Source organism: Aulostomus chinensis, chromosome 23, assembly GCF_037954235.1.
Source record: "Aulostomus chinensis isolate RoL2024-O1b breed Wild chromosome 23, RoL_Achi_v1.0, whole genome shotgun sequence".
Classification (NCBI taxonomy): domain Eukaryota; kingdom Metazoa; phylum Chordata; class Actinopteri; order Syngnathiformes; family Aulostomidae; genus Aulostomus; species Aulostomus chinensis.
Window position 1 is genome coordinate 14,168,654 of NC_141342.1, and position 26,333 is coordinate 14,194,986.

General features: G+C 42.7%; 1 protein-coding gene across 2 annotated transcripts; it reads left to right on the forward strand.

Moving 5' to 3' along the window:
* The first annotated feature begins 945 nt into the window (after positions 1 to 945).
* Positions 946 to 25,704, forward strand: adam11 (ADAM metallopeptidase domain 11). 2 transcript variants are annotated; one of them, XM_086195426.1, is made up of 25 exons: positions 946 to 1,512; positions 1,689 to 1,840; positions 4,921 to 4,997; positions 5,323 to 5,389; positions 10,670 to 10,752; positions 11,345 to 11,402; positions 12,981 to 13,038; positions 13,585 to 13,739; positions 14,264 to 14,338; positions 14,437 to 14,508; positions 15,488 to 15,654; positions 15,748 to 15,832; positions 15,933 to 16,023; positions 16,396 to 16,447; positions 16,699 to 16,798; positions 16,899 to 16,970; positions 17,504 to 17,596; positions 17,730 to 17,810; positions 17,953 to 18,003; positions 18,099 to 18,162; positions 18,292 to 18,397; positions 18,528 to 18,647; positions 19,267 to 19,435; positions 19,555 to 19,669; positions 23,308 to 25,704. In XM_086195426.1, the coding sequence occupies exons 1-25, from the start codon at positions 1,455 to 1,457 to the stop codon at positions 23,388 to 23,390; spliced, it is 2,304 nt and encodes a 767-aa protein (XP_086051552.1). In that variant the 5' UTR covers positions 946 to 1,454; the 3' UTR covers positions 23,391 to 25,704. The 2 variants fall into 2 exon arrangements, with proteins under 2 accessions (XP_086051552.1, XP_086051551.1); XM_086195425.1 differs by lacking the exon at positions 23,308 to 25,704 and adding an exon at positions 20,713 to 22,776.
* The last annotated feature ends 629 nt before the right edge of the window (positions 25,705 to 26,333 follow it).

Genomic DNA, 26,333 nt, shown 5'->3' on the forward strand with positions numbered 1-26,333 from the left:
AAATGTTTTTAACAAAATCCATCCAGCTGTTGTGTTATCGCACAACTGAATTTAAGACCGCGGGTCTCGTGGAAGTATATTTTCATGTTTTTAACAGATGCTGAGTCTGCTAGTGGGCTAATGGGGGGGGGGGAGGAGGAGGAGGAGTGAAGGGCGAGAGCGGGTCGATGTGTCCTGTTTGGCTCATCACGGCAGCTGACACAAACACTATTTGATATCTCCTTGTCTTGTTACGCAACCCTGAGTTAAACATGGAAGGATTGTTTGTTTGTCCGGGTCAAGACAGAAGAAGCTTGTCAGAGAGAAGAGTTCTGCTCCTCAGCTCCTGAGACGGAACAGTTGTGGGCTTGGTGGGGAGGACGACCAAAGAATGCGAGAAATCTGGACATGTCAGGATGTGAAGTCTTGACAGGAAACAGGGATCCATGATGAGTCTGGTAGCCAAGACTCCCCATCTCAAGAGATGTGGGTGGAAGGTTGCAGCGCATCAAAGTCATTGTATTTGAAAATATATATGAATATTACTGACATTTTTTAGTTTTTCATTGGCAAAGAGTGAATCACGGCAGAGAACGATGTCGATCTGTTAATGCGGGAGGAGCTTAAATAAATCTGATTGAATTTGCACTCATTTTGTGATGTCATGTCCAGTTTATACATGTTCCTCAATGATTTAGTTGGGTTTTTTTTGGGGGGGCTTAAAAAAATGTGTAAAAGAAACCATAATGGATCTAATTAGTGATAAAAAAAATATGTAAAATATTAAGAAAATCAATACTAACTTCTGAACTTAATTTTATTAGTCTCGGGAGAAGTGCATTTCTGGGCAAACTACGCGGGAATCAATTCCAGATGATGATGAAGTTATAATTTTAAACATATGTTATAAGACACCCCCCCCCCCCCCCCCCCCCACACACACACACACACACTTGTTATGCTTCGTTAGGAGAACGACTTTCTCAGCTCCCGGAGGATGGATGTGAGTCTGGCAGGTAAAGATCGGAATGTCTCATCATGACTTGTGACCGTGTGCGCGCGCTCCCGCGGGTGCTGGTGGCGGGGGTGCAAAATTCATCATAACACTGGAAGGCGAAAAAACAAGCAGCTCGCGATGGGCGGGTTTTTCACCAGAGGCCACAAGGAGCGTCAGAGAGTCGAATGCTCACTGGAAAACAAACTTCGACGAGCAGCGCGGAGGCGAGATTTGCCTCGTTAGAGGATCAAACAGGAGCAAAGACTTGGAGGATGAGGATTTACCGGATCGTTTGTCCAGCATTCCCGCCTCCGTTTACCTGCATTTCCTAATCTCGTGTATGGAATCACCCGGTGTGGTCGCTGCTGGGTCAGACAGTCCCACACGGGGCTGCTGAAGGGACCCCTGTACGTGTCCGGGTCCTGCCTGTTCATTAACGGCGCTGCACCGAGGAAACCACCGGGACTATGAGAGCATCATGCTGGCTGTGAGATGCCTGCTGTTCGCTGCAGTGTGTGCGCGGTGCACGGTGACAGGTGAGCCCGCCACTTCTTTTATCCTCACATTTGCTTTAGAAAAGACGAGGAGGGGAAAAAAAACATAAAGAGTTGCTGAATCCAATTAACCTCGAGGGGCCGAGTGATTGCGGCTTCGGTGTCAACAAGCGCCTCCATGCCGTTGTCTCCACTCACCGTAACCGTTGTGCGTGCAGGGCTGAAGGGGTGGCTGAGTCCGGAAGGTCGGCATCCGCCCGCTGAGGAGCTGGTTCAGCCCAAACAGCTCCTGCAACAGATTCACTCTCAGGAGGAGCTGACGCACCAGCACCTGGACACCCGGGTCAAAAACCACTCCGCAGGGGTGCAGGTGAGAGCTGGACCCCAGAGCGTGCATCTTAACCTCAACTCAAAAACTAGCCTGTTTCTAAAAGAATGATCCTCTCCAGAAATGCCTGAGTGACACATAAAAATCGATATTACAAGGAAGATATCGATTGTAGAGGATACCACGTTGATCGAGGGTACCGTCATTCCGGTGCGCTCAGAAGTGGGGCCCTTGCGCCAAAATTAGCTTACCAGGAGGAGGAGGAGGTTTGAATTGCATTAAAAACATAATTGTACAAAATAATTAGATAAGAGGTCGTGCTGTAAATCACTGTTTCTACACTTCTTTTTCTCTCCTGAGGTCGAAATTCTCTCTGGATCCCCGATTATGATTTGATTTGATTTGTGTCATAATTTGATCAGGCAGCACAGGTCTCATTTTGCCGCAAGGTGGCTGAAGTTTAGCACCATGTTTTGTTATTACAAACAAACCTTCATAAAATGCCTTTAATTCTCACTGAAACATGCTCATTTCCTACCTAAGGATTTCTAAACTTAAATTTGATTTAAATAAGGCCATGTAAGACTTTTAGAAGTAATCTTGAGTACCTGCTTGTCTCCCTTGACTTCTATGACTCTGGGGATTTGATTTACTTCTTGTCCTCCATGTCCAGACCATCCAGGTTCACCTCTGCTTGTTCTCTCTCCTGAGGTCAGGCAGGTCACCCGTACCCCACCCTCTGACACCTCCCACTTGATGCCCGGTTTACAGCACTGCTCTCCAACCTGATAGATTAAATTTCACACCCTTACATCTCCTCTCTTGTTACCTTCACTAGAAGAGCCGTCGGTCTGTTGAGATGACACGTCTGACCCTGAGCTGCCCTCCGTCGTCACTTTCGTGACCTCGGTTTAATGAGGCTCGCGACATCCATTTGTCTTGTGAGTTCCTGCTCCTCTTTAGCGCCGCTGAATTCCGCGGCTCGTCGTAAACTTTGCGTGTTTGTCGCTGAGCAAGTTTATCAGAGTCCTGTTGACACTAATGAGAGAAGCAACACCGATACAGTTGTGTGTTCCAAAACAATTTGCTGGAAAAACTCTCAAAAGCACCGTAGCGCTCAGGGATGTTGTGACGGTTCTTCAAAGGTGAGGTGTTCATGTACCAAAATCACTTTCCACATTTGCAACATGACATTTTAACATATTTTGATACAGATTTTAACAGCAGCTATTTTTAATTTCACACTTAAATGTAATATGTCATGTCGAGTCCAACACCTTTCTGACATTCACCTGGCTTCTGCATACCAGGCGAGTTCTTGACGCCCTTTGACTTTTTACATTCTACTAAATGTAAAAAAATAAAAAATGGATATCCGGCGATGCTGCATCGTTACTGCTGGTTGATAAGTTTGCATCAGCCGAAACCATGATAATATGTCAGTGAAACGTTCACAAGTTGTTTCTGCTGCCACCAAGTGGCCAAAAATTAATGTAGTTAGAAGGTGAATGTCTCACTGAGGTTCATCTACTGGTTGATTATTCTGTTATTTCTCACTTATCGATCACATTTCAGCCTTTAAAATCTAAAATATTGACCAGATCCCAAATGCTACTTGCTCTGAACCATTAATATTTACAGAGTTAAGTCATTCATAACCTCTCAGCCTGTGTATGTTTTCCTTGCGCGCACGGTGCTTATTGATTTTTAAAAACAGGCTGAATGCTAAACTTAAAGCTGTTGTCCTGGACTAGCATAAAACAACGCAATAATAAAATCCTCTTAGCCAGATCAGGTCTCTGCTAGCGGGGCTTCTTATCAGGCAGCGTTTGGGGCCTGCGGAGGCTTAGATGGAGCGCTGCTGAAGTAGAAATACTCCTTTTGCTTCACCTTGCAGCAAATTTAGACAGAGCTGCTAGAGTTCCAACCAGCAAAGGCTGCTGAGCCGGATTGAGCCGTCTCGCCTTTGCAGATGTCAGAGCCTCTTGTTGCGTTTTTCTCTATGCAAGCGCTGTTGAATTCTGTGAGGCATTTATCAGCTGCTCCATTGGTTTCTCGTAACGTGATCATTTGGCGAGTCATTTTTTTGAGTCGCTGGCAGTGGACCAGTGTTGCATTTATGAATACTTACTGACCCCCCCCCCCCCCCCCCCTTAATCTGACACGCCAGACGGTTTCTGGCAAACTCGCTAATCCATCTGATTTGCAGAGTAAATTCGACACCACCGTACATGGAAATCCTCACGTTTGGGGATTGCACGGCGCATGCATGACCTTGACATTCCATATTGCTCTGTTACTTAAAAGTACTGCAGCGCTTACTCACTTCTGTTTAGCACGCCGTCCATTTTCTCCCCTGTGACGTTTTTGAGCACATTCTTAACGTTTCTTTTTTCTTTATCTTGCAAAGTAAGAATTAAAAATTCCCCCCAGAATATTTTAGGCACTCAAACGTTGGAAGTGATTAGAAGCTGCCCCTTTTTAGCCAGAACTGTAACAAAAGCTAATTAATAAAAGTTACATTTGAAAATTCATTCTGAATTTCAGTTTTGGGGATTCAAAGGCCCAATATGAGGCCCAACAGATGCAAGAGGCTGCCTCTCGGTACCTCTTAGTCACTAGCTGGGAACAACTGAGAGGCTGATGAGTCTACACAGAGTTTACATAAACCTGTGTCCTTCAAACGAACCAGCTTTAGTCCACGGAGGGATTTGAAGACCACTAACAGAACCTCAAACTTGAGGCAGTTACTTTAGGACAGCTGACTTATGTTATCTCCTTCTGGTCTTTGTCAATAAACCTGCTGCTGCTTTCTTTAACTTCTTAATAAATCCTTCTTTTCTTTTTTTAGGTCGACCAGAAACCTTCCGTCGCAATAACCGAGCCTGCTAGTTTCAAAAGCAGGAATTATTAGATGTTCAGTTTCTGCCAGGGAGAGAAGTAGTTGAGCTTGAGCAGTAATTCTAAGATGATAAAGGGTGAACTTGGCGACATTACCAATATACTGTATTGCAATCGTGTCCAATTTCTATCAGTTATTCCTTAATTCCATTTATTAATGTCATCTCCCTTCCTTCCTTCCTTCCTCCCTCCCTCCCTCCCTCTCTCTCTCCCTCCCTCAGCCTGTTCATCTGGCAAAGAGCAGCTTCCTGGTGGATGCCTTTGGCACATCATTCATCCTTGACCTGGAACTCAACCAGTAAGTAAATGTATGCCTGCGGAGCATTTGCACATCCATACTGCACACACACACACACACACACACACACACACGGCTTTCATTTATCTTCCTCTGCACACCTACTGAATGTCCTGTGTGTATTGATATTTTATATAATACGGACTTGCTGTGGCTACTTTCATGTAATGTATGGTCAGACTGCCAGCCACTCAACTCAAATAGACGAGTTTTACTAAAATCAGCCAAATATTGGGCCGAGTCTTAGTACTGATAAGTGTGATTGTCAAATCTTCAAACAAGCAGAATGTATCATGCTTCTGCCTTATTTTACTTCCCCTTGCAGCAATCTCCTGTCGACAGACTACGTGGAGCGACACTTTGATGAGGATGGGCAGCCGTCACAGATCACGGTAGGATTACCATCACCAGTGACTGGATCGTCTCTATTGTGCATCAGAAATGTTTGTGAAATACCCTTAAAATCAGCTGTTGTTTCAACAATATTGGTTACAGGCCAGTTTTGATTTGTTTAAGCTTCCAACACCATCTGGACACTGTCTCTCATCTCATCCCCCCCCCCCACACACACACACACACATCACACTTGCGTCTCTCTGCCTTGTTCACTCCCCGTTTCTCTGCCAAAAACCACCTGATCAATCAGTCGAGGGTTGTCATGGTAACCAGCAGCAGCAGCAGCAGCAGCGCAGGTCTACTTTGTCGTGTTGTGAGGGGAATTCAAATCAAGTCCATTTCTAGAACCAACCAAACCAAAATTTACACTCCACTGACCTTAGGAGCCGGTGTTTAATGCTGGCATTGTTATCCTGGAACTACTCTGCTGAGTTACTGTCCGACTGTGTGCATCAAAGGGTACTGCGTCAGTGTCGGGACCATCAACTCTGAATAGCTTCTCGCTGAAATGTTGGGGCTTCGAGTGTAGCAAGGGGATGTCCTCACTAACACTCCTCTTTGGTTTTTATTGTTTATGATGGGATTATCGCAGCTTGAGAGGTGCCAGTGGAGAATGATTGTTTCATGTCACATCTTTATGCAGATAAACTAAAAAGCGTAATTATGGGGGGGGGGTGGAGGGGGGTTGCATTTTACTACACACAAACACACACGTTTTCATTATGTTTTGTCCTTTAATGTGCTGTAATAAGATAAGTTATTAATCTTGTATCTGCAGACTTTCATGGAAACATTAGCAGACTAATTATAGAAATAGTAATGGCTCAAGAATGGATCCCTGTGGCACACCGTTCAGTGACTCCACTTTGGCAGCCAGTTGTACTTATGATAACTTATGTTGTGCTGATTTTACCATACATATCCATCTGTCTAAAGTATATTTATGCAGTTCATTCGATAGATTGTTGTCTGCTCTGCATCTGAAGCTATTAAAATATTTCACATTAGGAACTGATTAGCTAAGTTCTTAAGCCCACCATGCGCATCAGAGGGAAACTATCTTTGAACTCTTCAGTACTGTTTGAAATAACTATATTTTATCAGTGAACTTTGCACTTTTTTATGAATTCATGAGGTTGATAATTTTGTTTTCAGCTGTTTAGGGATTAAATTGATATTGCACGCGTAAAACAAGCTTTCATTTTGAGTGATGTGACAGGCACAAGGCATGGTTTACTCTCATGGTTTTTGTCTACATGCAGGACTAAATAACCTGATGTATGCTTGACCCCCCCCCCCCCGACAACCCCCAACCCCCATTTCAATCTTGATTTAGTTTTATTGACATGCCAATGAAATTCCTCCAGCGTGTGTGTGTCAGTTTTTATTGGTCCCAGTGGATCTTTGCTCTTTCACAGAGCTGGCTCACTGGGATTGGATCTAAATGACACACGACTAAGACGGATTGGATTAGGAATGAGGTTTGGTTCAAATTGATAGGAGCTGTTTCATATATTTGACATGCTGAGTGAATATCCATTATTGTGTAACTAAATCAGCTTTTCTCCAATGGAGCATACATTTTGAATCAGTCACAAATATGAATATCAGTGAGGAAAACCCTTATATTTTAAAGTCTCTTTCTTCGATTGTTCCAATACAGCATGTCAGCTCAGTATCGATATTATTCACGGATGAACGCGCTGTCTGACAGAGTGTTCCACCCACTCTCAGGTTGCAACGTAACAGTGGAGGATGTAAATAATATTCTCAGTTGCTGATCATGAACACAGAAGGATGGAGAAAATGTTTCAAGGAGATTTACTGCTCACTTATTAATTAGATGCTGTTTATGTTTTCACCAAATGTTTTATTCCATTTTTTTTTTTTTTTCAATTTGGAAGTCAAATTATTGTGGCTTCAAAACCTTCTTAACATCTGATGCCTCATCTATTTTCCTCATTCTTTTGCTGGCTTCGGGTATAATAGAATAGAATAATAGAAATCCTATCAAATCTGTTGTTTTTTTTTCTTTCTTTTTTCCATTTATGTGGAGATTTTCTGTTTTTTTCCTGCACCTCCACTAATTTCCAATAAATGTGTCTGAGCCACTTTTTCTTCTACATTATATTTTTTAAAGCGTCTGTTACTGGAAGCACGTGCGTCTCCTCCTGACCAGAGCACTCAGCCGGCGCGTTTCTGCCGCGTCAGTCAATTTGATTTCTTCCTTTTATCCCCGTAATCTTACCTTTTATTTATTATCTTGCTCCTCGCTAAGTGCCTCCAGCTGTCTCGCTGTTCACTACCAATGATGCAAGTCCTCAACAAATGAGCTGGCACTGAATCTATGACCGACGACGATGCCAGGACTTGATCTGACCGCGGGGTTTTTATTTTAACGGTTACGGAACTCCCGAATGCATTCCTTTGAAATGGTTCTGTAAATTTTTGTCCACCCTGTAATTCATGTTATTAGATTTATGTCAAATCCATCCTTTGAGCTACTTATCGTAAATGAACCTCTGAAAGGTTGAGAGTGAATGATGGATTTAGAATCCTGAATAACCTGTGGTGAACTTCGGACTTCGGTTTTGCCCTCATTTCACCAAATCCTGTAAAACTTGATCCACGTTTTCAATACGGTCTGGGCTGGATGTTTTGTGGCTGACTTCCTGTGGCAGCCATGTTGGATGATTGATTCACACATGTTTATGGATTTTGTGAGTTGTGGCATTTTAATTGTTTCACTACTGCTTGAGGAAGGACAATAATACAGGTAATTATCATTCTGACATTCATCCGTAGAACCAAAAATTGGTCTTTACCAGTCTGTTACACAAAGTTCTTTCCTAATTGCTGAACATTTGCATTCTAACACATTCATTTAATCATGGAAAATACTTTTAGTAATTTTAATGCATGAAAATCAACTACAACTGTCAGCAGGTTTGTTGTTATTACTTTTTAGCTCAAAGCACATTGAGCCAAATATATAAATGTTTTCACACAAATTTGTGCTTGCACGTTGTATGAGCTTTTCAGCCCTTAATTTAGTCTTGCAGACAGGAAGCAAAGCCTGATGACTGTTTGTAACTCTTTTCTCCTGACATCTTTCCTGCTCCTCTTGATCTTTGCCGTCTTTGCTAGTTCAGCTCCAGCAGACTTTATAACTGAGGCGGGTCTATATTAATGTGCCACAGCTGAACACCCACGACGACACAATTAAAATGGTCTGAATCTGTATGTCAACCCCCGCCCTCCCTAAATGACGCTAGCAACCCTCCCTTCTTGAGGCGTCAGAGTTAACAGACGAATCTCATCTGAAGCCTCGTTACTTTACGCTTCGACCCATGACGCCTCATTAGGGTTAAAACGCTTTCAGTTTCCACTTAGGGTTGAATATGCCCAACATGTAGCCTGAAGGGGGATTCTGTAGTTGACAGGCAACCATGTCGATTATTGATTTCCCATCAACAGCATCCTGTCTTCCTGCGCCAGGCTAGACCCCGTTAGATTAGTTGGCTTTGAAGTAGATCACAGCAGGACTGTCACAAGTGTCCCTACAAGTGACGGAGCCACAGAAACGGCTTATTATTATCGATCATTTTTTGCGAGTGTGCACTTGACTCGACAAGGTCTTTGGGGGTTGTGTTGCAGCTCTGAGTAAAGGTTGACCATGCATAAAGAGCAAGTGCTAAACATTACCTCCACTCTTTTTTGGACTATCAGCCGGTGCCAGACAACAGCAGTCTCAGGTAGCAGACATGACTTATTAGGGTTCATTACACACTGAAACTGACTCTCTTGATACAAACACACGCTACAAACAAATCCACGTGACTGTAATCTCAATCCAGCTTGATGGACGTGGCGTTGATTATTGAAATGACTCTGCTGTAACTCTGCCCGACCGACTGATTTTCCCTCCAACAACCTTGCTTGCGTGCCTCCTTAAACACACACTGACCGACTCTCCTCTCCGACTGTGGTAATCGGACCAATCCTGACAGGCAGCACGGAAACACTATATTCAAAACTTTAGCATCCTGGTTTTTAGGGGATTATAAATGATCTTGGAGGAGGTATGGCTAGAAACATCTGCTCATATTTAGTATCTATGTATGTCTTTTGAAAAAAAAAAAGACTGAACGAAAATCCCAGGGTGTCGTTTGAACGATGACGGCGATGGGCGGCAGGAACAGCAAAAAAAACCAACAACAACAGAGAGATTAAGAAGATATTTTGCTTCAAACCGGATGAGCTTCATCACTCCAGTGACTGAAACATTAGTCTGCTGGAGTCCAAAGTGAAACACGGCAGACAGCTAAATAATCACAGTCTCCTGAAGATCTATCCGCCTCTGTATTGGTGTATTCATGATTATTCAGCTTGAAGTGACAGTCAGTCCATCTGTTGCGCTTGAGAATGTTTTAGTTGGTTTTACGCTTTTTAAACAAACGTTGCACATTTGATGAGAGTCTCTGGAGACCTCGACAGACTGAATATCAAGCTGAACACCTCAGGCTGTCATATAAAGGCTGCTTGCAAGTGTTCTTTCTTCATTTAATGATAAATTATTTAGTCTTCATCTTTAATGTGTTGGCATAGGAGTTATTTTACACTAACATTTCTGTCGTCACACACACACACACACACACGCAGTCACTATACATGCAGCATCTCCTTGATGAAACTGAACTCAGTGGCACCCACAGTAGGTGTAGGTTTTCCAAGGCACGAGTCATACAGTCTTCGTCACTGATATCCTTCAGTCGACCCACCAGGTCGTGCTGACAGAATATACCTTCAGTGTGTGTGTGTGTGTGTGTGTGTGTGAGTGTGAGAGAGTGAGAGAGAGAGAGAGATTGTGGTCAGGGCTTGTTGTGAAGAATCAAATGAGTCAGAGAGAGAGAGATTGTGGTCAGGGCTTGTTGTGAAGAATCAAATGAGTCAGACATTTACCAACATCTGGGATTTTACTTACACAAATACACACACAAAAGAGTTTCATAATTCTCTTCAGGGTGCATCAGATTCAAAAGCCACATCCTCCCAGTGGATGTGTACGAATGCTGTGTCTCTTGATTTCCCAGAATCGTCTGAATGTGTGTGTGTGTGTGTGTGTGTGTGGGTTTCCTCGTGAACTTGTTAGCTAAACAGGCTCCACATTCCAACACAAAACGCGATCCCGGTCACGGTGCTGTGTATCCGTGACAGTGAGCTCTTACCTGATTCCAGGCCAACGTCTCTTGTGTTATCTGTGGTTTTGACTCCAGGGAGGGGAGCACTGTTACTACCACGGACGCGTGCGGGGGATTCCAGACTCCTGGGTAGCTCTGTCCACCTGCCATGGCCTTCAGTGAGTTGTCCTCAGAATCATGTCGTCTTAAAAATTGTACCCAAAAACCTCCACCTCATTGTGTCTTTGTGTACACGAAGGTTTACACTTCCATAGATATGCAAGAATATTTTCTCTAAATATTTACTAATCAACCTATTGCACACAAACTCAATCTTTTTTTCCATCTAAGAGGGTTTTTAGGGTGTTTTTCTTCATCCTGATTGAGGATGTTAATTTTTATACAGATTATAAAGCCCCTTGAGGCAAGTTCTCATTTGCCTTTCATTGATTTAATTTTACTGAACTTAAATATATGATATAAAGCATACTCTTTGCATTTCTATGAATTTTTGTGCATAAAAGAAGATCATCCACATTTTGTGTGGTTAATTTTATTGTTTTTTTTGTTTTTTAAAGTCTGTCTAATATTTCTCACATTCTCATTTTGGTGTTTGACTCAAAAGTTGATCACTTTATGAAAGGATGTCGTTGCTTCACTATGCCATCATCATATTATCAACACATCAGTGTCGGAAGACAATCTTAAAACGACATTAATTTCATTTATCGCAATCGTTTATCTGCCTTAAGTGTGTTGGATCTTTTTCAGGGGGATGTTTTCTGACGCCAACTTCTCGTACGGGATCGAACCTTTTGGAAACGGAGAGGTGAGTCAGCACCCGTCCAAAAAAACCCCAAAACACCTGCCAAAATATGGTTGAAATATTTAGTGCAGCTGCCGTTCAGTCTCACTTTCCCTCTCTGTGACTTACCCCCGCGTCCCAGACAGTGATACTCAATCTCTAAATTGCTTTATGGAAAGTATTGAGCTGATACACAATCCACCTGCAGTGAAACACGTCTCCATCTCGTCAGACGGGACACGGAGGCCGCAGAAAGAAGCTTTTTACAATTCACATCAGGTTTTTTTTTTTTGGGGGGGGGGGGGGTAACAGGTTGGAAGAAGTCAAAGAACGGGGAGTGAGAATAAAGAGTGAGAGAGCGTTTTTTTTTTTTCTTCCATTAAGCGTGGCAGTAATGGAAGTAGAGCTCAATTACACAGACTGGAAGAAACGGATCAATAGCTTCCCAGCTCATCTTCAAACTCTCCCCCCTGTACCTCAGATGGGTCATTTTCATAAAGTATTTATCGCCGGCTGGAGTGTACAAGTGTGTCCAGTAGTGTTATTGCCTTTACGACAGCCCGGTGATTGAGTAATTATGCATCACAGCACTTTGCTCTGGCGTTGATCCGTCTCTAACTCCGAGGACTTCACACAGGGAGGAGCAGCAGTTCCCTCCCCACTGCAGCACTGATTCTCTGCTTGGGTTCGCTCAGTCAGAGCCGCAGTGGGTGATTCACTGTTTATCCTGCTTCACTGCTAACTACAACCGTGTCCTCTAAGGACTAACTTTCATCTTACTTTGACTAATAATGATAATATTAATGAGAATAATAATTAAAAAAAATAGTCTATTCAATTTTTTATTACCACTACAGGTTGGTTTGCATTAAGGTTGCACCTAGTGGAGTCTTTTGCTGATATGCCGATATTTTAGAACTAATTTGGCCGTTGCGCGATATTTTCCGTGTATGTGATGTAAACATCTCGTTCAGTTGAAAAACACATATAAACACGTTGAATTTTTCATGAATGAATGAAATTTTTCCAAAACACGAGGAAAAATCCGGAGCAAATTGTTACTTTATTGTAAATTGACAACAATGAGCAAAAATTCAGAGAATATGAGAATTCATTCATTCATTTTCCTGGTGTCACTTTTGGAATAGCGACCTTTTCCCCCTCCTTTTAATGGCACAACTCGTAGAGATCCAGACAGGCCTGGAGCTGCTCCGTCCCGTTTATCAGTATGACTTGGAACCCAAAGAGATGCGAACAAGTCTTTTTTCCTGCGTGGGAGCAGCGGTTCAGGCCAGCTGCGAGCGCTCCTGCTTCCTCTCGTTTCTTAAAATAGGGACGGACACTTCCATCTCTGGTAGTTTGCTGCCCTCTGCTGGCTGGGATGTGTGCGATATGAAGCGTTAGCTTGTTCTGATTCTACACACTGGCTGGTTTGTCGGGGCGGATTGTTTGCGGGATAAATCCAAAAGTTGTGGATTAAATTTGATGAAATGCAAAGGAACAATTGTTAATTTTTGATCAACCTCCAGTTTGACTGGATGGAAAAGCATGCACTCATGGCCGTGTCTCTCTCTCTCTCTCTCTGGGTAATGTTTGTTTCAGAATGACCACGTCGTGTATCGAATGCCTTACATCGATGTCTTACCGCCTCTGTGTTCAGGTAGGACCTCCTACACGAGAAGCTCTCCACTCGTCACCGAAACGATTTCACTCCCTTCTAATGTGATGCATGAACAATCTGACAAGAATGACTAAAACGTCCTTATCGCACTGTTATAACGGCCTTTAAAGGTTTGAGTTTCTTCACAATCAGCCAATGAAGATCAGCGTTTGGAGATTCTGCGGTTAAAAGTCAGATTTCAAGGGTATTTTTTCTTTTTCTTGGGAGATGAGCTGTTTTTCCTGATTCTTGACATTGCCTTTTCTTGCTTTCTTGGCACACTCAAACACCAACACCACGTCCTCCTCAGGCAGCCCAGCTGCCCTCCTCGACCTTGCTCTCTGACTCTTGTCTGGATTTCTCTCCTTCCTGTTACCCAACCCCTGCCATTCCCTCCTCCTCATCCTCCTCATTTGGCTTGTTATATGGCCTGATATTGATTTCTCCTGCGGACTAAAATACATGGTTACATCCATTCACGGACTGATGACTGGACACTTTTCCTTCTCGCTCTCAACGCTGTCTCATCCGTGTACGTTTACCCAGGATGCACCATGAACGGCACGGAGCCAGAGGGGGGGCGGGCAGGTGAAGGAGACAGTGAGGAGGAGGAGGACAAGGAGGAGCGGGATGGAGACGCCTGGCTGAAGCAGCCGGAGAAGCTCAGCCATACAGAAGGCTTGAGACGCTCCAAAAGACAAGTCAGTTTTTATGGCTGCAGTAAAATTTCCCAGTGAGAAAATGCAAACAAAGACATCACTTATCTCAAGTAGAGTCAAAAGTTTTGTTGCTCTCAGTTGAAAACAACAAGCTGGGTTGAGGAATATCTGAAGCCCAATGAGTTTTTGTTTTTCCTTCTTATATAATGGTTCAGTCCACCCATGCGGTTTCAATAAAGTCGAGTTAAATCTTGCTTAAGACCCTTTGTTTACCATTGTTTCAAGTTTTTTTGTGCAGTTTTTAAAATAAACAAATTCTTGAAGTAATCTGATACATAAACTGCAATATAACTTTTCAGATCCAGAGATATAATCCATGAAATGAAGGATTGATTTATTGCTTCTAAAGATGTTCTCAAGGACAAAGACTAGAGTTTCCAAAGGACCAGAGTGTGTGTGTGTGTGTGTGTGTGTGTGTACGTATTGTTGCCTCTTTGACTTTTGTGAAGGTGATTATGACACCGGATTGTAATTCTGGCTTTGCTGGTTTTTGTCACCCCCTTCAGGTGAGGCGAGGCCAGCGCACCGTCCAGACTGAGACCAAATACATTGAGCTGATGGTTGTAAATGATCATGAACTGGTTGGTATCTTCTGCCCCTCTGAAGCCGCAGCATGAAGGAGGCAAGGAATACGAAACTGACTGACTCTCATACACCTTCTCCTCTCTCCTGCTCTCAGTTTGTGCAGCGCCGCCGGTCGACCACTCAGACCAAGAACTTTGCCAAAGCAGTGGTGAACATGGCTGACGCGGTGAGAACACAGTGCTGCGTTTTTTTAAAAAAATTGTCTGTGACTATCTTAATGGAATTTGATTTGTTTTTTGTTTTTTTTAATTTGATTGTTTCCATAAACAATGGAACCAAGAGGAAAAACGGGAAAATGCATCCATGTTTGGTCATTAATGTCAAGATATATAGCACGTTTACTAATCTGAGGCAACATCTGCATGAACTCATATTAAAGCAGGAGAGTAGTTTACCTAAAATGGTTTTACATGATAAATGCATCCGTGGTTCACCCTGTGCATGAAGAAACAACCTGTACTGACTATTACTGAGGCCGCACGCTCTCAGTATACATTTAGACGCTAAGTTAGTGGCCTCTGCAGCGTGGGGAAACCCTTCCCTGACAAGCCTTGTGGTGTTGGTTTCCATGGCGACACACTGCTGTGCACCGTCTCCCACTCTTCAACCAGACAGACGAAGTGATAGAAGCGTAGAAGACAGAGGCTGAAACTGGAAACTGCCTGCTTGTGGAGGCAGCATAGTAACACGCTCTGCTAACACGAAAACAAATCGGAACGGCGAGATGAGCCCTGTCCTGCAGCGCCCCCCCTTCCTGTCGCCATCACCAGCTTGGCCTCCTAGCACCTTACCTTCATTTAAGCTTTTTTTTGTTGCGGTTTATTCTCACCATTTTCATGTTAGTTGTCTGAATTCCTGCCTATATTTATGTTTTATGATACATCGAAAAAATCTTTACAGCGATTGTCCTCATATTTGCGTTCAGTTTTACAGCAGACAGCTCGTGCAGTTGTTCCAAACAAACCTCTTTGGGATCTCAATCTTGCTTTTCCGTCAGTTGTTTCCATATCAAATCTTTTTTTTGTCAATTATAACATCTGCCGGACAAAAACAAGAAACTACTGAAAGACAAAAGCAGAACCCTTTTAAATCACAGTCTCATAAAAGCAAAATGTTCTCTTGCACATGTCCTTCTCCCCCTCCAGGTCTTCAAGGAGCAGCTGAACACTCGTATCGTCCTGGTGGCCATGGAAACCTGGTCAACTGAAAACAGGGTCTCCGTGGGCGACGACCCCTTGCTCACCCTGCGAGACTTCATGAAATACAGGAAGGAGAGCATCAAGGAGCGCTGTGACGCAGCGCACCTCTTCTCGTGCGTTCACCCCTCTGATTTCACCCGGCTGCTGCTTTAATCGTCCCTCTCTCGTCTGGTGGTGTAACGCAGTCTCCTTGTGTTTTGCCACAGCGGGAGGACGTTCATGAGCAGCCGCAGCGAGGCAGCATACACCGGGGGCATCTGTTCCCTCACTAGGGGAGGGGGCATCAATGAGGTGAGTGATTAACACGTCCAGTAAATGTATGAAATCTGGGCTTTTTTAATGATTACGAGACTGTTTTTTTAAGGAGTTTTACCATGTGATGCGTCTGTAGTTTGGTAGCGTGGGTCCCATGGCCATCACGTTGTGTCAGAGCCTCGGCCAGAACATCGGCATGCTGAGGAACAAGGAGAGACCCGCTGCAGGTATCGCACAGGAGTCTCCGGAGACTGAGATGTACAGGCAGTAGAACACAGTGCATTTTTACACTCACAGTTAAACTGTGCCACAGTTTGGTTATTTAATTGGCCTGTTGTTGTCATGGCGTACATGAGCTCCCTAAGGTTATTGTGAAACCGCCACAATGTGAGCTTTACAAATACTTTTGTCAAATGGTGTAAATCTGTACAGAATTTGTAGAAAATGTAAACATAAATGTATTACATTTGTACTTTTAGCAGAGCAGGATTTGATGTTCTCCCTAACTTTGTAATGAATGAGAGTTTTGTGTGTGTGTGTGTGTGTGTGTGTGTGTGTGTGTGTGTGTGTGTGTGTATTTTGTTTGTTTCTGTGTCAAGGAGACTGCAGGTGTCCAGACCCATGGTTGGGATGCATCATGGAAGATACAGGGTATGCACTCCCCGACCCTCACTGAATTAAAGTGACACTTTTTTTTTTTACCAAAATTTCACTTTTGATCTTTTTTGGGGGGGGGGGGTCAAATACGACACAAATAAGCATCTATGTGTTATCAATTAGTTGTTGTTGATTTATCACATGTACCTGAGACTTGTAAATGCTTGATTGTCTTTTATTTGGCCAATATTGCAAATTCTGTCCAATAAATAAAACATAGGGATTTTTGCGTTAACATTTTTTAGCTACTACCTTCCAAGGAAGTTCTCCCGCTGCAGTATCGACGAGTACCTTCGGTTCCTTCAACTCGGAGGAGGCAGCTGCTTATTCAACAAGCCCAGAAAGGTGAGAGATTGTCAGCCATCACCAGAGAGTGACATAAGAAGATTGAATCACGCAATGGTGATGTGTTGAAGTGTTGTTGCTTTTTTTTAACGCTCTGTAGCTGCTGGACCCTCCGGAGTGCGGTAATGGATATGTGGAACCTGGAGAAGAGTGTGACTGTGGATCACTGGTGGTAAGGACGTTCACATTTCCTTATTTTTTTTACTAGTTTTCTGGTACTTAAAATCTTACTTTTAGCTGAGAACTGCAGATAACTCTGCATGGATGCACATAACCCAATACAGGAAGAGCGCCGGCTTTTATGTAGTGGACAAAGCATGTAATTACAAGCATCTGTATGTCATGAAATGCCTAAAAAGGACATTTTTCTGTAGACTGAATTTGCAATTTGCTTTTTAGCTTCACAAACACAATTAGGCTCAATATGTAGCGAACATTTTATGCCCATTTAAGTTAACAGAGGATTAAACCAGAAGTAAGAAACCTCGTGTGGCCCAAAGAGCAGCGCGCTGGCGTTTCTTTCACACCTGCTGGCTGAGAATTTAGTGCTGTCAGAGGAATGAAGTGACGCTGCATCCACTTCTCTTTATCATCTATGTCACGTACACTTGATTGATCTCTTCCCATTTATTAGAAGCGTTTGCATTCCATAAGTATTTTGTCCAGTTCGAACTGACTCCACTGTAAACTCTTACTGACCTGTAGGAGTGCACCAAGAGTGGAGGCAACTGCTGTAAGAAGTGCACTCTTACCCACAATGCAATGTGCAGCAACGGCCTCTGCTGCAGGGACTGCAGGGTGAGCTTCCTCGACGTTTCCTGTTTTGTTCGTTACGTCGAGGAGAACGCTGTCTTATGCTTTCTCTCCTCCGTTGCCCCCCACCCCCCACCCCATTGTCCGTTCTGCTCTCCTCTGGGGTTGTTGGTGACAGTACGAGCTGAGGGGGGTGACGTGCCGCGAGGCTGTGAATGACTGTGACATTCCTGAGACGTGCACAGGTGATTCAAGCCAGGTAAAAAAAATATACATATATATGAAATATAATATTATATCTAACAATATTGTGACTGTGAGGTTTGGTATATAGATGAAAGTACACAACATATAGTTGGGATAGATCTCTCTCTCTCTGCCCCCCCCCCCCCCCCTTGCAGTGTCCTCATAATGTCCACAAACTAGACGGCTACTCGTGTGACGCTAACCAGGTAAAATCCTACCATCCGTGGAAGTTTTCAAGTGCTTTTCTCGTTTCATCCCATTTCTCCTCTCCATCTTGACGGCCATGGTGTTTCCTCCTCAGGGTCGTTGTTACGGAGGTCGCTGTAAGACCAGAGATAGCCAGTGCAGGACCCTCTGGGGCTACAGTAGGTTTAGATTAGATGTTGATATAATTCTTTTTGGTGTTGAGTGAATGATTACAGCAGGAAATGCATGGTTTAATCTCGAGGGTGGATTTTCAAGGACTGTTAAAGGACTCTCTACTGTCATGTCAGCCTCAGCAAGCAGATTCTGCTATGAAAAGCTCAACGCGGAGGGCACAGAGAATGGAAACTGTGGTCCAGATTCCAAGGGACAGGGATGGATGCATTGCAACAAACAGTGAGTGTCAGAAACTACATCAACACACTCATAATTCAAGTCGGTTGGGTGGGAGATTGAGATTGGAGTCTGATGTAGCATCATATGAAGTCTGATCCCTCACAGTCTTTCTTTAATTCACCTCCGCCAGAGACGTTCTGTGTGGTTTACTGCTGTGCTCCAACGTGACTGCCAAGCCGAGATTTGGTGAACTGCAGGGGAAACTCACCGGTTTAACCGTTCATCATCAAGGCAGCTACCTGGACTGCAGGTGGGACAATGTCTGTAACAACAACAGTCAAAGCAGAGATTCCCAACCTGTGGCTCAGGACTCTTCGGCATGGCACCAGATTAATATGGGGGGGTCACACAATTGTTTATGGACGAAAAGCTGAGATGTTAGCAAGTCAGTTTTTACCAAAACGACTGTAGTGGGAGGAGGTCACGATTTAGGGATCGACTGTAAGCATGAACGATGCCACAGTAGACCCAAACGTCTTCACATATAAGTATGTGTTTGTGTGTGTGTCTGTGTGTAAAAATATATGGAAAACACGTTCATTCTCTTTTTATTTTAAGCATTTTAAGAAGAATATGTTAAAAAAGATGCTTTTAATTTTGTAAAAAGTGCATGTTTGTTCCTGAATGAGTTAGAAGAGGAGGTAAAATGAATCCTTGAAAGCTGATGCAAAAAAGTTCCAACACTCGTCTGAGCTTTGCTGGTAATAAAGTTACCCACACAGAGATAAAGTACCTTTGAACCACATACATTTTAACAGAAGCTGGAAAATTATGGCTGCTGTTAAACCCTCCAGAAATGGTTGCTCCATTTCGTGGGATCAGTAAACTGGATTAAACTCAGTGGGTTTTTGTGTGGTTGTCAAACAAAGGGGGGGTCATGCAGTGTTGGATGATGGTTTGGACCTCGGCTATGTGGAGGACGGGACGCCATGCGGGCCGAACATGACATGTCTGGACCACCGTTGCCTCCCTCTCACCACCTTCAACCGGAGCACCTGCCCGGGCTCGTCCTCCTCACGCATCTGCTCTCATCATGGGGTGAATCTTGTTCCAACTAGAGTCAATATGTGGAGCATTTTATTGATGGGAGGTTGTTGGGTTTTTTGTTCTGTTTGATTGTTTTTTTAACATCTACATTTATTCCTGAACCCCTACAGACATGCAGTAATGAGGTGAAGTGTATCTGTGATCCAGACTACACCGGAAAGGACTGTAGTGTGTTTGACCCCATCCTCATCCCCACTCCACCAGAGGGCCCAGAGAAATACAGAGGTAACCATGCTCAGCATTAGCATTAAAATATCATGTAGAAACATGGCCATAAGATTAAAAAAAAAAACAAAGAAGAAATTCTATACGTGTCAGAATTTCATAGCCAAATCACATCCAGAAATCAGAACAAGCTGACGCTTCATAGCGCACACATCCATGCCAGTAGGGGGCAGAAAATTACCAGAGGTGGAAGTGTCCAGGGGCAGCATGGCTCAGAAGTAGAGTAGCCGTCTACCAACCGGAGGGTCGCTGGTTCAATCCTCACTTCCCCCTGTGACCATGTTGAAGCATAAAATACTGAGCTCCTAATTGCTCCTGATGGCCCTGCCACGGACTGGTGACCCGTCCAGGGTGAACCCCGCCTCTCGCCCAATGTCGGCTGGGATAGGCTCCACCCTCCGCGACCCTAAATGGATAAGCGGTATAGATAGAAAATGTATTTGTGGATCACATCCATGGTACAACAGTAGTTCCTCTTCCAGGTATGAGGACCTTGTTTTGTCTTGCGTGATTGTAAATGTTTGCTCTGCGTCATGTTTTGTGTCGCCCTCATGTAAGTTTCCCGCTTGCGTCCGACCCACGTGGAAGAAAACTAGTTATTGTTTCATACTATGTCACATGACAAATATTAGGGTCAGATAAGTACGTTATATGAGTATGGAAAGGGCTTAGTTGTATATATTAAAAGCATATACAGCGTGTAGCAAGACAAGTGTATTAAATACACGATAACATCCAAATGTAATGAATTTACAGCAGAGGAAAAATGAGCACTTTATTTTTGTCTATTTTCAGGTTTTGTTATTTCACGCTGTAGATTAAGAGAATGGGGATTTTTTTCATTGGATGGCAATTTATGTGTAGGACTCTCATAATGGATACTTAAGGAAATACTCTCCAAAAGAACACATGCATGCAGAAATGCACCGTTTCGTGTGTGCTTGTGCAGACGTGTGTCTTAGAGGCCCTCTCACATGCTGTTGTCCACTCCTTTATTTTGTCCACTTTTTTTTTCCTTTTTTTTTACTCCTTCCCTCCCACAGGTCCCAGTGGTACCAATATCATAATAGGTTCGGTTGCCGGTGCTATTCTGCTGGCAGCGATAGTCCTGGGGGAACTGGCTGGGATTTAAGTAAGAGCTCTGGCATGCCTCCGTGTGTGTGTGCCTGCTGTGTTCCACTGTCAGCTAACACACTTGCCTGCGGCGCGCTGCTGAATGCTCCTGTGCTTGCTGTCTAATCCATAATCACAACCAGAGACCATGTGGGTTTATTTTATGCTGTTGGACTTGCAGGACATTGTTTGCCATCTGCAGGTTTTCTTACAGGAAGGAACTTTCTGCCTTGTAAGCTGTTCAGTTGGAGTTCCATTATGCATGAGGTTATTGGCCATTGGGTATAATAAATATGCAGTATTTTAATATTTAATGTATTTATTTTGCCAAAACATAAGCACTTCTTTAAGTAGATCAAAGAAGCCATATTTGTACCGTCGACAATAAGATAAATGCAAAGCCAGTGTTGAAACAACAATAGTCGTGATGGGAAGTTTTAATAATTAGTTGCCGCCCAAAATGAAGGTTCAATAGTTAGTATGCCACATTAAAAACTACAAATGTTCTAAATGGTTCCAATAATGCAACCCGTCCAGGGTGAGCCCGCCTCCCACCCGAAGGCTGCTGAGATAGGCTCCAGCCCCCCCACGACCCTTAACAGTATAAGCAGTAGGAAATGGATGGATGGTTCCAATAATGTTACAACGCATTATCCAAATCTATTTTCAAGATAATATTGCATTTCCTTTGGTTGCCTGTCAAATTCATTTTCAGGTGATGTTTGGACCACACGCTGCAGCGCTCATTTATATTAGCTGTAAGGATATTGGACTGGGCGGTACGGTGGTGCAGTGGTCAGCACTGTCGCCTCACAGCAAGAAGGTTCCGGGTCAAGCCCTGGCTCGAGCATGGGTCTTTCTGTGTGGAGTCTGCATGTTCTCCTGTTCCTGTGTGGGTTCTCTCCGGTACTCCAGCTTCCTCCCACAGTACAAAGACATCAAGAGGGGACGAGGCTGATTGATACTCTAAATTGACTGTAGGTGTGGCTGTGAGTGTGAATGGTTGTCTGTCTATATGTGTTGGTCCTGAGATGGACTGGCGACCTGTCCAGGGTGAACCCCGCCTCTCGCCCAAAGGCTGCTGGATAGGCTCCAGCCCCCCCGGGACCCTTAACAGGATAAGCAGTACAAAATGGATGGATGGATGGATGGATGGATGGATATTGGACTTATCAAAAGTTAAGCTAGCAAGTTAACATCACATTTACATTAGCTAGCAAATTAGCAATATGTTAGCTTCATTAGCTATGAGGGTATTAGTCTCATTAAAAGTCAAGCTAGCAAGTTAGCAATATGTTAGCTTCATTAGCTATGAGGGTATTAGTCTCATTAAAAGTCAAGTAGCAAGTTAGCAATATGTTAGCTTCATTAGCTACAAAGGAATTAGTCGCATCAAAAGTCAAGCAAGCAAGTTAGCACTATGTTAGCTTCATTAGCTGTGAGAGTATTGGACTATTGGTTCCCACACAATTGAATTGGTATATACTGTATAGTTAGCTACATCTACGGTAGTGGACACAGCCAATGTCAAGCTAGCTAGTTAACATAGGGTTAGTGAATGTTACTTGTACCAATTTCATATTACTCCATACTATTGGCAATTGGGTATCATAACTATGAATATTTATCATATTTAGTTGGCAAAAAAATGTGATTTCTTAAGTTTTCTGACTTGAGGAAGTTAATTTGTACTACATATAATAAGACATGCCCAAAGTCAGCGTTGAACCCAAAAAGTTATGATGACACTTTTATCAAGGAAATCATCACTCAGAAAACCTCTTGCGAAATGAATCATTAGTCGCTGCCCTTTTGAAGGTATGTGACAATATCACAGGCAAAATGACTAGACTTATTTATACATGTGGACAACAACTCCCATGATCCCACTCTGTGTAACATCAAATAACGGGGAAAAAAAACACCCTGTTTAAATAATTTTTCAACCAAACATTCTCTGCATATAAAAGTGGGTATTTTTGGATATTTTAATGGGTAGTTAATAATTGATCAATTAAAGGAATTTATTTATTTATTTATTTTTTTTTTACATTCTCAACATTCTCCAGAGAGGATGATGCCCAAAAAAATGAATAAAATTGATCTTCAGCTCCCGGATTTTCACTCTATTTATTTTTCTCCAGCTTGTGTTTTGGCGCCCCGTCTCTCTCTCTGTCTGTCTGTCTGTCTCTCTCTCTCTCTCTCTCCTCTCTGCCTGCTCTGGCTTGCCCACAGCGTGTAAAAACACAAGCCTAAGTTTCCCTCTGATCTTTTGCTTCGATGGCACGAGTGTAGCTGCCATGATAGCATCTAATCAGCCTGGGGTGACGCAGTCGTATTTGGATTAAAACACGTTTCCGATGCTGTTTCAGTGCTTCGCTTAGGCCTCGAGGTCATTGCATGTTTCTTAAGACTTGTACTTCTCACCCGCGTTTGGCAAAAGTTGATCATAACTATCTTTCTACCTCACCTCTGTCTTTTTTTTTCTTTTCTTTTTTTTTATCTGCCTCCATCTGCGGATCCAGAAACATCCGAAGAGGAAGGTACAATCCCGGCTGTCCCTCATGATGAGCTCATTCATGAAGTCAACATAATGCCATGTGTTTGATTTTGTTTAAAAAAAACAAAAAACATATTTCTAGCCTGCTTCTTTATATTTAATCTTTTACAGATCCCAGTATTCATTTATAAAGCTCTTGAAAAATTTAAGGAAATATTCCTGTACATGTCTGTGTCACATTATTATACGTCCCCCCAGTGGTTTTTGGCTGCCATTTCTACAAGTCTACAGTTTTATTTTGCAGGCGCTTTTGTCCAAAGCGATCATTTCTAGGTTATTAGATGCTGTGTTGACTTTGTAAACGATCATTTTATTAGACTTGCAATAAGAAAATACTGGTGTTTTCTTTTTTCCAATTTTTCATGAGCTATCTTCATCTATCTCTTCCTCCTTTTCTCAACCCCTTCATCTCTTCTTCCTCTAACTCCCTCCCTTTTCAGATCTGCGGAGTTTGAGGCGCACCTCTCTGCCGTCCTGTCCTGTCCACGGACGCTGATGCCCTCAGTACTTTTTCTTTTTTTCCTCTTCCTGTCCTCTCTTATTTACACGGCCTCCATCGGTGGTCTCCTTCTGGAATGCCTTGTTGCATTTGCCCTGATGGGATGACTCAGATCTGAGTGGCCGTCAGGGATTCTGTGGTTCAATTATCCTCCCGTTTCTCGATCATTCCAATTTTTATTCCTGTTGGTTTATTTTGTGTGTGTGTGTGTGTGTGTGTGTGTGTGTGTGTGTGTTCCTTGGATTAAGGACCATTTCATCCCGACCACAAACATTTAAATTCCTTCTCCAAAGCGTGGTTATTGACGTTTTCTTCTCCCTTCCACCGGCCACGGCTGGTCTCCTGCCATAATGACTGTTAGTATGCTGCTTTACCCTTGAAGTGGGGTCACTGAATGAGACGGTGTAGTTCTGATAATCTGTCTGAATTTATTAAAAACTCTTTAGATTGATGTTAACTCACATATTTAATCTCATGGACATACATGGTTGTACATGTGCGCCTCCTACCTTCAGGTATTGCGAACTGCATTAGAAGTGTATCACCAAATAGTGTCATTTTGTCAATCTAGATGATGTTGGTTTTTTTTTTCATTTTTCCCACTGTCAAAGCTATAGATTTTCTCCTCATATGCTGCCTTTACTTCATTATGAACTAGTATTCCATCATAAATCGATACGTATTATGCATCAATGTTTGAATGTATAGTTCAAGTCCGCTTTGTTGTGAACTCAACTGCAGCCAAGCTGGATGTACAGTTAGCGCACACGCGCACACACACACACACCGAATGTTTTGACTCTGTTGTATGATATGTAATCCATATACAAATGATATGCATACAAGTATGCTGAACATGGGTGCTGTTGTACATATTGTATCATACAGTTGATTCAGCAGTGATTCACTGCCTCTCTTGAGTGGAAGCACAAGTCTGGAGAGGAAGACTCTTCTCGCCTCTCAGCGCGCAAGTTTAAACCTGCTCGCTTTTGGAGGATTAAATTCACAGGAGGGGATTATAATCTGAGCAGTTTGTCAGTTTTTAGGGAAATTACGTCATCTGCATTTGCAAATTTTTTTATTTTTTTTTTTAAGGAGATATGTGCTTGACCTTTGACCTATTGAGAACAGGTGGGACTGTGTTTTACTTATGTTAGCACGGGATCTTCCTCGGTTCACCATCTGTTTATAAAACGTTTGTAATTCGGCTTTCGTTTACTGGATTTAGCGGGGATCATAGTGGAGTACAGCTGAGTAGATTCTCTGTTTGGCCTTAAATCCTGACTAAACAGATATATGTAATAAGCAATAAATATGTGCGTTTAAAAATATGACGGATCATAACCCTCGAGGAGAAAAAAGTAATCGAAAATTAGTCGGGCATCTTTTCTCTGTTTTTCCCTCTGCTTGTATCATCTCTGGACCTCTGGTAGTCTTACATCAATTTCAGAGGATTATAATCCTGTGGTTTATAAACAATAATCAACTCTGGTGCCAGAAGAGATAATCTAAGTTACACTGCCAGTCTACTTTGCAGCCTGTCACTTCCAGACACACACACACACACACACACACACACACACACACACGTGTCTTCAAAGAGTTCCAAAAATAATCTAAATAACAGGTACATATGTCAGGTCAGTGTATCCCTTTAATAATGCTATAAAAGGTAGTAGTAGTCGTGGTAGTACTCTACTCAGTACTCAATATGACCACACATCATGGTTCCTTGACGAGTTTAAAGTACTATACAGTTCTGGAGGTCAAAATTGTTCGATCAGACAGGAATGTACCGATGAGCTTTTAATGTATATACTCATATTACTGTATATTAAAATATATATTAAAAAATATCTGATACCAGTGACTGTGTTCTGTCTGGCGAGTCTTTTTACACGTGCCTGTTCTCTAGAGTGTTTTGATGGCTTTCTCTTTTTTGATATGCAATCAAAGTAACTGACTTGAGAGCGAATTTGTTGATATAATGCTCAGTTCAGTTTTACTACAAGTCAAATAAATATATCAGGGTTATGAATACATACATTACAAATCTAAATACAGAAGGTTTTTATTTTTTAAATTCATGTCCCATTTTTATGTTTTTTTGCAACCTATGTGAATTTAGAATTCGATGTATTTTGTCATGTCCAGTCTCTAGATTTAAATTTTTTTTTTTGGATGTTTTATTTTAAATGACTTTTCACGAGATAAATTTGAAGCCGTGTTGTTCCACTTTTGGAGAATCCTGGCACCTTTTCGCGGGATGTGGACGCTAAACTTCACGGCATTGATGAAAAAGAGTTTTTAGGCTCTAAGGTCACTTTACGGCTCTGGGGAGCTGATCCTCGAGGCGGATCACTTGGAGGGTTTTGCAGATGTTGAAGGCTTCGCCGAGACAAACCGAACAATAGTTGCTTTTCAAAATAAAATAAAAATAGAAACTCTCCAAATGAAAAATATCTATGTTTATTAATATTGTATGTTGTTTT

What these genes read in the sequence shown, in the direction of transcription:
- adam11 (XM_086195425.1), top strand. Translation starts at nt 1,455, where the DNA reads ATGCTGGCTGTGAGATGCCTGCTGTTCGCTGCAGTGTGTGCGCGGTGC. An exon ending in TCCACCTGCCATGGCCTTCA is followed by an intron (nt 10,753 to 11,344) that starts GTGAGTTGTCCT and finishes GATCTTTTTCAG; the next exon opens with GGGGATGTTTTCTGACGCCA. An exon ending in TGAGACGCTCCAAAAGACAA is followed by an intron (nt 13,740 to 14,263) that starts GTCAGTTTTTAT and finishes CACCCCCTTCAG; the next exon opens with GTGAGGCGAGGCCAGCGCAC.